Raw genomic sequence first — 12,460 nt, forward strand, 5'->3', positions numbered from 1 at the left:
ATAAATCTGATGAGAAAAGTCTATGGCCTTACATGGTTCATTTGATTTACTTAAACAGAAATTACTCAAACAGCAACATTGCTGATATGTTTGGAGCCCTAAATGTCTAAAGTAGCATCTCTCGGTGTGTGCGTGCGTGCATCAGTATGTGCATGCGTTATTCCTGTTTTTAGGTGCATTTAAAGAGCTTTGTCATCATTGCTCATACAGCAGCTTATATATACACAGGGTAATGCTGCTGGAGATTACATGCTGAACGCCGGATCTGATGAGCTGAAATATACGATAGCCTGTGCTGTATAATATTTAGGATTAAACTGGTAATCTCTTTAGGGAAAAGTGTGCAGTATCAGCAGAACAGCCTCACAGCTCTATACAGAAATTCCACCTCACGCATTTCCTGTTTAATCGACATTTAAAATGCCTGGCGTATTATCCTTTTCAACTAAATGCAAGATTTAAACTTAATATGTAAAAATGCCAAGTGCTTCACAAATGTAAACTTTTTTTTAGTGTGTGTTATTTTTTATGGTGCTGATTTTTCATGTGGGCCTTGCTATTCTGTTTTCGGTAAAAGTGAGTAGCTTTGCATTATTATATTCTTTGCTATGTCCATATTGGCGAAAAAAGATAATATAAAATTATACATTTTCTCTAGAGAGATCATTGTAAGGATCATGCTTAGTCAAGGCTTGTATTTCCCCTGAGTAGTGGATTGCTCTTCGGTCCTGTGAGTTTTGAAACATTAGCCCCAAGGTACCATCTGACCATTCCCCTCCAGGCAACATATGGTGCTTATTACTTACTGCTATTATTATTTATTGTTTTATATAGCACCATCATATTCTGCAGCGCTGTACAATAGGTAAACAGGACATAACATAACAGTTTGGCTTATGAGGTAAGGAGGGTTCTGCTCAAATGAGCTTGCAATCTAGAAAGAGTTAGAGTATAATACACAAGAAGTAAAAGTGCCACTTTTGGACCAGCCACACTACTTAAGATAATAAAAGTATTGTCTAAAAGCAGGAGAGGAACTAGGAATGTTGAGTTAAAAGTAGGAGGATGGAAGGAGTTAAAGTCTAACTTCTCAAAAAAAAAAAACATAGACACAATATTAGACTGTTCCTAGCTAAGCTCTCATAAAACAGATCAATGTAATACATATATATGGCAGATATAGAAACACTTACAATGGCCCCACCAATGATGGGGAGAAGCTGCGGCTCCAGAGCTTCAGTGAACCTCATTCCTTTTTTCTTGCCACTTTTGGTGCACTTTCTGAGCACGTGAGGTCTTATTAGACCTCTGAAGGTTACGGGTGGTGAGGATAGCACACCAAGTACACCAAGCTTAGATGCTGGGGGAGGAAACGTAAAAAGTGCATATTGATGGCAGGTGGTTTCCTTTGAATGCCTGTACTATGTTATTTTGATTTTGTACGTGTAACTTATGAAGAAAGTTCCATTACTACTATATTGAAAAAAAACGGGACTTTTTAAATCTTCCAATAACTCGTGCTTAGTGCATAATAAAATTATCAAGGGATACCGTTGTCATGGGGAGGGTACTATAGATATTGTAAAAATCTGCATCAAATTCAAAAGCTTTAGTATAATAAAAGAGTAAGTGTACATTGAAGGCTGTCTATGGAAATATAAGCCATTTGGCAGGTTTGAAGGGAAAAAAAAACAAAACCATTGTAGCCTTTGTCACTTTTTTTTTTTTCTGAAGAGCACTATTGTCATTTGTGTAATTCTCTCAAAAAGACTGGGAAGCTTTATAAATTGTCAACAGCGGGATTTTTTTTTTTTCGACCGACAAAGACAGTCGTGCAACCCTACACGATTAAACAAACATTGTGAAGGAAATGTAAGAGACTTTGACACTCATTAACACTGCAAAGGAAACTTAGTACACAGAGTGTTAGTTACTGTAACTCAAGATGTTTCGAGGAATGCTAGAGCTAAGTTTCACCTCACCTTGTGTGTGCAATTAATAACCGGAGTTTTCAGTTACACACCCCCCTGTTGTCCTGCTTTGACATCGAGGATGAATGCCTTTTATGCAGTGTACTAGTAAGTGTTTTTGAAAAGTTGCAAATTAGCGGCTGAACGTGGGATATTTGATGTGCGATAGAAAACTGTGAAACACACAGGGATGCAGTTAGCAACGCCAGATACAATTCCAATCATACTGAAGTGGCTGAGCATGATAGGACTCGTAGTCCACACTGGCATGACGTCGCCCAAATGTTAAAGCTTGCCTTTTTCTCCGGTTGATCATAACGAGTGTTATAGTGCAGAGTAGTTGGCCTGCCCATGACATACTATTACATTGATCTTGTTTAAATAAAAAACAACAGATCTCGTGTTAGGATGAGGATGATGGGAATTGTAATCCGCAGCAGCTGGTTGATCAAAGGTTACTTTTATTTGAGGTTGTTTCTTTAATCATTTTTTTTTATTGTTGGCTAAAGATAATATATTTATGTTTGTTTAACATGTATTTGTTACGAGATATGTTGATTGCCACAGCCAGCTAAATGGTGAATTATACAGTGTATCATATTGCCAAGTTTATATCTTTTGAGGTTTTGGGCTTAGCGCAAACAGGGAAATCATAACATCATTAAAATGTTTGCGTTTACTATAAAGGGATTAGTGAAATGTTTGTGAAGGTTCTTACGCATGACAAACATCAGCTTCCGTTATTTTGCTTATGTCGTTAGTTAGTTCGGTAAAGAAGCTTCCATCCCTGATCCTTTTCTTCTTCAAAATACGGAAAAATGACATTTTGCTTCGGTGCAATCACCTGTATCTAATTGTGATGCTCAGGGCAATGACCGAAGATAAGGTTTGCTACATAGAATCTGCATAGTCAGCTAAGCTGTCTCTTGTCTATTTTGCAGCACAAATTGAAGTGATACCATGCAAAATATGTGGAGATAAGTCTTCAGGAATCCACTACGGTGTCATCACTTGCGAAGGCTGCAAGGTAAGCGATTGAAATATTCAACTACATATAAATATAGTGTGAATTTAAATGACCACTTCGGGGCTTTACCCCTGTATGTTCCCCTTCTCCAGCAATGTGCCTGTGTACACCCTATCTTTTTCCTTCTGTCTATCCCTTTTAAACTTCTCTTTCTCCTCCTGTCCATTTCTTTCCTATGGTCATTTTACTTACGCTGTCTCAGTGTTGTAATAATTTCATGAGAAATTAAACCTTTGCGTCAACACAATGCATCCCTTTCTGAAGGGATGTGGAGTGAACCACTGGTTGTGGTTGAATGAAGTAAGAATGGGGGTATTCCTGCTGATGTACACTTTGGAAACAACATGCGGGATTGGAAGCACAACTCTCTGCACCTCAGAGGTGACATTGTGCCCTGCCCTTCTTAGCTCGGCTTAGCCAGCCTAGTTCTAGATGCATTCACTTTATGTTCAGTTCTCATCCTCCTCATGTCCTTTTGCCTCCATCCCTCTGTCCTTTTATGTTTAGTTCTCTTCCCCTTTCTCTATAATTTAACTTCTCCTTTCAACCCCCCCTTTATCCATTACTAAATTTTCCATAACGCGTGGCCAGTCCACCTGGCATTAGGATCCTGTACAGCTAGGAGAACTTTTAATACACCTCTTTTCATTACCTTTAGAGAAATCTAGAACTTTAAATTGAATCTGCTTCAGCCCAAACTGTGTTATTCATCTGTGTATTTATCGCTGACATCTTTGCATCAGTACCCAGTTGCCTAAATCATGCCGTAACTGCGCAGTAAAGGACATACTTTCTTACCCTTCCCAAAACTACATGCTATAGGCTCCTCCAACAGAGCTGCAATAAATATCTCAATAAAAGTCAATGACACACTTTTCAGAAGTAAACTCCTTTTTAATGACAGCACCATAAAGTATTAAAGCTAACAAGCAAATCCTTGTAATTGGCAGAGTGGGAAAAGAAGTAATGCCACTTAAACTGGTGGTGTATTAAAGAACGATCTGTAAAATGGCTTTATAAACAAATAAGCAAAAAAAGTCAAAGGTAGTGTAAACTATTTAATGCTGTTCAAAAGTGGAACTGAAGAAGCAGATATGCTTGAGCATCTGGTTCATTCGAAGCCCACAGTTTTCTTTACTTTTCACAGTTTAAAAGTGTATTTAGATCCTTTACAAACTAACAGCTTGTGGCTATACACCACCAGCGACAATCACTTTCTGTATACACGTGTGTATCTGTGCCATGGGAATTTGAATTATTGTTGTTCCTTTTTTGTTTACTTTACCACTTATCTCCTCCGTTAGTTCATTATTTTTTTGTGCTAACAAGGACACAATTAGGTGACTTCTTTATGGTCAATGCATACACTACCTTGAGCAATTTATCTCATTGTTACATTCCCTCTCTTATACACTGTATATACACAAGATCATGTTCTGATTACGAAGCTACCTTGCGGATATTATCTACAGTATGTTATGGCTTCTATGACATCTATATCATGTTAAAAAATAATAAATATACATTTTAGTTAACAACAGTGCTTTAAATACCTAAATACACTAACACAAATACAAAAAACACAAATACAAAAAATCATGTATTGAAAGATATTAATTTGCCAAAAGTCATCATATCAACCATTGGAATGATCCAAACAGAAGAAACATTCTAGTGTTTGCTATGCACCAGATTCACCATTTCACAAGCTTTGCGCAATTTACTATTTTATACATTACCCCCAAACTGTCAAGATTTACATGGTATACTGTCAGGATACTGGTTCCAATGGCTCCAGCATCCCTTGTTTCCTCTACTCTCTAACAACTAGTGCTACATAACGATGAGTGAAGGTGAGAAAAAAATGTGTTCTTTGTTAACATAGAGGTGCTGGGGTATTATTACAATATTTGTGAAAACAGGGGCTGTAGAAAATAAAGCACACAATGCCTCTACTTTTTAAAAAATTAGGCCGGTTTCTTTTACAGTACAATTTATTACTCACGAAAGAATGTGGAAGAGCATATAATACAAAAAAGAAACAGAGAATATATCAATAACAATAATAATCTTGGAAATCAGAGCATCTTAAAGCAAATCCATATACCATTTTGATACTGTGGAACACAATGCTCGCGGAATAATTGACAGGCAGATTTTGATCTCAGACACAATTGACTGTTTGGTCCTTGTTAAAGTTTGTGATGTTAGGTCATATTCGCTGTGGACTAAAAATAACAACGCAATCTTTGTAGTCCAAGGTATGACAAGCAAGCATGTCTTGTATCGCCCATTAAAAGAAATCTTAGCTTGTTTATTGTAAACCATTTCAACAATCTATTGTTTTTCTTCTGAAATGTCATTTATGTATTTGATTTATGTTCTACTAATTAGATCTACGGTATTTCCTACATTAACTTGTCAAAAAAAACAATTATATTTTACAGCTGTTTAAAAAGCGATATGTGTATCCTTGATAACAGTTGGTTTTGAAAAATGAGTAGACCAGAAGGGTGAAAACTTTTGTCTGCAATACAATTCTTTTTTTTTTCTTCCCCCTGTTTCATGTATTTGCAAGGCATTGTGTATTTTGTTTAACCTGAGCTAGGGCATGGCATAGAAAGAAAAGAAGAGATGGGACATTCTGGAGATGTTCTCTTACTGTTACTGTTGTGTTTCTGTTACTGATGTTAAAGGTAATCCATATCACTTTTTTAGTTTAGTGTCTCACAGAGATACAGTTCTGTTTAAGGTATCAAGGGCCAATTGAATAATTGAAGCGTGTTAAAGAAAAACAAGAGTTAGTGCCTTATAGTTTCTGGAAAAAGAAACATGTTTCTGATTGAGGATGCCCTTGATGGGTTTGATGTATAATGATCTGATTTGAGGGTAGAAGTTTTGGGGTACAAAAATCAGATTTCTAGAACGCCAACCCAGTACCCAGTACCTAGACACATACATGCCCCCTGCTGCTCTGATTTTATGATTTTTTGCCACTGTTTAAAGGCTCTGGTATAAATGATAAGTGCAATTCCGCATAATGCCACCAGGCGGACTGTAGGAAGCATTTACCGTATTTTTCGCTCTATAAGACGCACCTGCTGATAAGACGCACCTAGATTTTAGAGGAGAAAAAAAAGGAAAAAATATTTTGAGCTAAAAAATGGGCTAAAATATTTATTACAATAACTGAATAACTTAACATGAACAATAGCCAACAGCAGCATTAAGAACCATCATTACCAATCCACAGATTCCACACATACCAATCCACACATATACCAATCCACAGATTCCACACATACCAATCCACTCTCACTGTCACTCAGTCTTACTGAATGATTTCCTACCTTCTTTTCTACCTCTTTTCTTCTTACAGCAGTCTTCTTCTTACAGCAATCCTCCTCTTCGCTCCTCTTCTTCTGTCTTCTTCCGGGTCAGAGGGCACTGTGGGCGCGGCTTCAGTGCCGCCGGGGTTTGTTGTCAGATCCCGGCGGCACTGAAGCCGCGCCCACAGCAGCAGTTGCCGCGCGGATCGCAAGGGAGCAGTATCGGAGGTCTTTAACAGACCTCCGGCTCCCTTGAGTGATATTAAGCCGGTTCAAGGGAACCGGCTTAAAATCACTCAAGGGAGCCGGAGGTCTGTTAAAGACCTCCGATACCGCTCTCTTGCAAGCCTGCTCCTCCAGCGGCGGACATTACTGTCCGTCTCTGGAGGGGTGCCGGGTGCCGGCAAGTTGGCACCCCCTGATGAGCGGCACCCGGTGCGCTTTTGGTGAGTATATGCCCCCCCCCTCCCTGCCTGCATCTTCGCTCCATAAGACACGGCTGATTTTTCATCCTACTTTGGGAGGAAAAAAACTGCGTCTTATGGAGCGAAAAATACGGTATATACTGACTGGATCATTCTATCCTTATTTCATTATCCCTATGTCATTTTAGTGAACGTGTGTAGTAAAGAGCTTGATAATTGCCAGCTGAGCATATTGACTGGCAAATGTTGTTTGTAACACTCTTATTGGGCTACCTGGCTCGAATCGCCCCCTGGGCTGAATGGTACCAAACTCCTCTGAACGCAAGACCATTGATGCTCAGTCCGTAGTACACTACAATGAAACAAACATGCAAAAGTTAAATGCAGACCTTTCCCATATTTTAGTTCCCTTACCATATCCTTAATTTGATATTTAGAAGACAGATGCTTCAGAGGTTGGTATACTTTCAAGAAGCTTTAGTATAAATTGGAAGCCAATTAAGGGCACACCTGAACCCTCATATATACTTCAATGCATATAATAGCTGAGTGTACTCTTTTTATGTGATCCCCCTTTCAAATGCATGAAGGGGTTCTGCAGAATGTGCATTTGCCTCTTCCTTTTGCCCCCAGCTCCTAAGCTTGTAGGCCTCTGCCTGTGTCCAGGTGGTATACTCACCGCTAGTCAGCTTCAGTGCTGGGTCAGTGAGAGAGACACAGCATACAGAAATATAAGTATATAAAGGTACCTATTTATTCAGCTTTACCTTCGTCACCTTACATGCGTAAGTGAACCTATCTAAAGTTTCACATGCTGCAACCAGAAGAATAAGGCAGTAAAATGTGGAATTTGTCGCAAGAGTTCTGTTTATAATACAGCGGATGCACAGAATTGTTTGGGAAAGGTAAATAGATGTTGGGTGTACAATTTGAATATATTCAATGGAAACCATGCAAAAATGAATCTGCCAACTCCTTGAAGTTTAAAATGAATTTTTTTTTGTGCCGCCAACTACGCAGTGATTAAAGAGAAACTGTCACCTGAGATAACATAATCATTGAAAACAGCACCGAAAACCTTCTATCACTTGTTATTTGCCAGCTCTGACATTCACAAAAGGCATAGGCTGGGACATTTCATGTAAATTTTGCTTCATCTCCTGTGATCCTACAGTCGGAAATGCTGCAGTCAGCCGGAGCAAGAGGTTGTGATATGCTTTCTTGACTCTATTTGGGTTGCTTCTGTAAACCTATAGGCATTTTCAGAAATATTTTGGAGAAAGGAACTAGTTTGAGATGTTCAAGGCAGTTCCTACATACAGAGAAACTTCCAATTACAAACATAGTTTTTATGTTAATACCTGAGTGAAAAGTAAAGCAACATGATTAATGGGGAAGGGTATGTATTATAAACTACAACTAGCATCGTTTTATAAAGGGAAAAAAGCTGTTGCGCACATGAGCAATATGTTTTCACATTTTCTAAATTTGTGACATTGTATTTAAAAGCAAGAACATAATTTCTAGCGTTTGACAGTACCATCAACATCAAAATCTTGCAAACACGTAAGAGGTCCCTTATGCCAGAAATCTTTTTAAATATTATTAAATTATTGTAAGTATGCCAATATACAGTAAAGTAAACTGCTCCCCAGTGTTTTGAAACCAAAAATGTGTAATGATAAACCAGCATTCAAGAAGAAAAGGGAATCTTAAAGAAGAATAGTACTGTAGATTACCCCTAATCCTAAATCCTATACATAGAGTATTTGTGCAAAATATTATTTTTATATAAGGAAATTATTAATTTGTTGTTTTTGTTTGTTTGTTGTAGTGTTACTCCAGCCATGATAAATTGCTTTAACATAGGATAATCCTCTCAATTGTTTATCACACTGTTAACTTAAAATACCTATCCCTCTTAGTCACTTCTAGTCTTGTCATACCCTTTGAATGTATGTACTGTAAGAAGCACTGCGTAAATTGTTGGTGCTATATAAATTACAAAATAATAATAAATAAATTAAATGAATACACAGGAACACTGCAGCTGCAAACAATCTCCAGTGCTAGATGTTTACATGCAGTCTGCTAAAGTAATGCATGTTATAATGGAAATGAAATGAAGAAAGAACTGCATGAAATACCCTAGCTCTGACTTCCGTGGAGTCAGAAATCATGTCATGGATGATGACAGTTCCACGGCTGCCCCACTAGACACCAGGGAGTCTGAAGCATGGGGGACAAGTCTAGGGATCCACTGGTAAGTTGGGGGAGGGTAAGGGTGGCATATAAGGGCTTTCTGGAGGCAGGGTGGCATATAGGGGGTTAAAATGAATATCAGGGAGGCAGAGTGGCATATAGGGGTTATAAGGCATATCTGGGGGGCAGAGTGGCATATAAGGGTATTAGGCATATCTGGCAGCAGAGTGGCATATAATGGTATAAGGCATATCTGGCAGCAGAGTGGCATATATGGGGGGTTATAAGGCATATCTGGGGGGCAGAGTGGCATATAAGGGTATTAGGCATATCTGGCAGCAGAGTGGCATATAATGGTATAAGGCATATCTGGCAGCAGAGTGGCATATATGGGGGGTATAAGGCATTTCTGGGGGGCAGAGTGGCATATAGGAGGATATAAGGCATTTCTGTGGTGCAGATGTGCATAATGGGGCAGGTTGGCAAATAAAAGGAAATAAAAATAAAAAATGCATTTTTTCTCAATCATAGTTGTTATTAATCTTATAATTGAGCAAATAAGGTAAAAGAGCAAGTGATTGATGGTTTTCAGTGCTTGCTCCTATTATGGTTTTATCTCGTATATGGCATTTGTTCTTTAAGCCCAGGTTCTTTTAATTCTAACGTATGAACTCATTTTTGATTCACTCGTTAATATGTAAAATTATCTTATGATGCCTTTATCATGTCATAAAGGGCTATACTACCCTCTAAGCATTTTTAACATGTTTTAACAATATTTTTATATGTGTAGGGTATGCAAATGTATCCCCTATTTTATTTAAACACATACAAAATAAATGTGTTAGACAATCTCCACCATAACCTTTACTAATGGAACAAAAGGTAACATATGTAGTAACTGGACTATGTGAGTAATATGCGAGTAAAGTTCTGCCTAAATTTGCTATAGGTTCAGTCACCAGAATTAGCATATATAATTGTTTATTTTTTTTTTCTTCACTCGTCCAGTTCTAATTTCTAATCATATTATTAGGGCCTGGACTGGCCATCAATCAAAGTTGTCTAGTGGAGGCCCATGCCCGATGGCCCTGCTTCTTTACTGTTAGTGCCACTAGTGTAACATATCCAGTCTTTTAGTTCTGGAAAGAGTTTGGCTTTGTGTATCCAGCAAGTTACCCCAAGTAGATCATTTATTGGCTGCTGATCATGACCATCAACATCAAGACATAAGCAGAGTCTGACATACCGGTCAAACCATAAAATTATATTATGTCTAGTTATGGGGATTCTAAAAATAAAACAATACACTGTCTCCTCATTCTTGTACATGGTGTATCACAGTCTTGTTCAGGGACACTGTAATAATAATCATTTTCGTAGCACTCTCAATTTTCCAACAAGAGGATTCTTATTTAATTGAATTATAACCTTTTCTCCCTAAACACTCCCTCACATTCTACTCCTTCTCAAAACTCACTTCTTCAGAGAAGCCGCACCATCCTAGCTGCTAGAACTTCCTTGTAATTGATACAACCACCACACTACCTCTCACCCTTTCTCTGTGCCTTATGTTTGTCACCCCATTCCCTCAAGATTGTAAGCTTGCGAGCAGGGCTCTCTCCACCTAATGTATCGGTTTGTCTTAGTCCGTCAATTCTCGTCTTGTCATACCCCTTGAATATATGTATTGTATTAAGCGCTGCGTAAATTATCGGCGCTTTATAAACAAAAGATAATAATAATATTTATGTTATTGTTAGTTTTGAATATTGTCAGTATTAATATTATTTTAAATTTTCATTCTCTCTTGTTGTATAAGTGCTATGGAATCTAGTGGGGCTCTATAAATAAAATGTATCGTCATGTTAAAATTTTACTGAACAGGGTCCGTAAGGAATGCCAAAGATCTGCACTCCGACAGACTTCCAGTGTGTCATTCCTTTACGTAGGCTTCAGAACTAAAACCTAATGTAAAAAAAAAAAACACATTAATTGAAAGAAGAAATGAATATATGCTACAGTGTACACATCCTACACAAAAGACATGACCTTATTTATAGGACTATGTTCAAATATTTATAATCAAAATACTTATATATTTTTTTTTGCCTTTTTGCATGCATTTTCAGGGATTCTTTAGAAGAAGCCAACAAAATAATGCCTCTTACTCGTGCCCACGGCAGAGAAACTGTTTAATTGACAGAACAAACAGAAACCGTTGCCAACATTGTAGACTGCAGAAGTGTCTTGCTCTAGGAATGTCTAGAGATGGTAAGTCAACTTCCTTATGTACAGATTTCCCAGGGGTCCTGAAAAGCAGTCGATATGCAATAAGATTCTAAAAACAGTATGTATTGTACTCACAGAAAAAAATGATCATTAGAAGCATTGAATAGCAGTGGAATAGCAGAATTGGAAACTTCATGCTTAGTCTATGAATGCCCAAACTCTTTCCATAAATAAATATTCAATAAAATGAGGAATATTTTGCCAGGGAATGCTTAATTGCCATGTGACACAAAAACAGGCACTAAGAAGTTGCTGTCATGGAGGAAAGATTAAAATACTGGGTCTGATATGGTTTATTTGCTTAAAATGCTAGAAATTCTAGGCAATGTTTTGTCAAAGTGGAACAAAACTATTTAACAACTAATATTGCAAAAACACAACGCAAAAATATGTTTCTGCTATAGCCAAAAGAACACCCCAACTGTCCCTGTTTATGAAGGAAAGTCCTTCTTTGGGAACCAAAGCCCTCTGTTCCTTTTGCTCCATTAATGTCCCTGTTGTCTGAGATCTCTGAATACACAAAAATGTCTATTGGAACCATGGGAAATTAAAAAAAAATTATCATGTAAATGAAATTATTTATCATTGCTAAATGTTTAATGTTTTATATATATATATATATATATATATATATATATATATATATATATATATATAATAGCTGCATCATGCATAAAATAAATAAAGAGTCATATGTCAATCAACAGTACGGTTTGCAAGAAAAAGCATGAAAAAAAAAAATCAATTGCTTGTTCAAAGTTAAGTGAAAGGCACACGGTGTATTAGCAAGGAGATAAATCAATAGCTGGCGATATTCATTAGACATCATTGTTTACAGCAGTGTAAATGTTTGTTCCCATTAAACTTAGTTGTACGGGATGGAAAATCTGAATATAAATATATTTAAATGACTTCTTTTCTATAGACCATTAACGAGCAGCAGTTCTTCCAGATAGACCCAAAGGAGCGTACCAGATGAAGTTCTGTGACCCATTGTGATGTCTGGTCTATTGATTAAATCAGATAACAGTTAGAATTTGGCAGCCTAACAATGGCCTGGGTTTAACAGACTCTTTAGAGCACTGAACTCTCTTCTTCTCTTTGTTGCGTTGAAATATTCCTGTCCAGGCCAAAGCATTAGCGGAACAATTAGTCTCTTCACGACAGACAAAACTGTCTCTGAGTGTTTCATGGCTGACGCTTTCATAGCAATTT

The 12,460-nt window shown here is 37.5% G+C and overlaps 1 protein-coding gene across 1 annotated transcript in view; it reads left to right on the top strand.

The window, feature by feature from the left end:
* Positions 1-12,460, top strand: part of RORB (RAR related orphan receptor B) — a 112,733-nt gene that overhangs the window by 85,137 nt on the left and 15,136 nt on the right. The window contains exons 2-3 of the mRNA XM_053466746.1: positions 2,912-2,997; positions 11,086-11,227. Coding sequence (XP_053322721.1) covers positions 2,912-2,997; positions 11,086-11,227 — 228 coding nt within the window. The remainder of the gene's footprint in view (positions 1-2,911; positions 2,998-11,085; positions 11,228-12,460) is intronic.

Source organism: Spea bombifrons, chromosome 1, assembly GCF_027358695.1.
Source record: "Spea bombifrons isolate aSpeBom1 chromosome 1, aSpeBom1.2.pri, whole genome shotgun sequence".
Lineage (NCBI taxonomy): Eukaryota > Metazoa > Chordata > Amphibia > Anura > Pelobatidae > Spea > Spea bombifrons.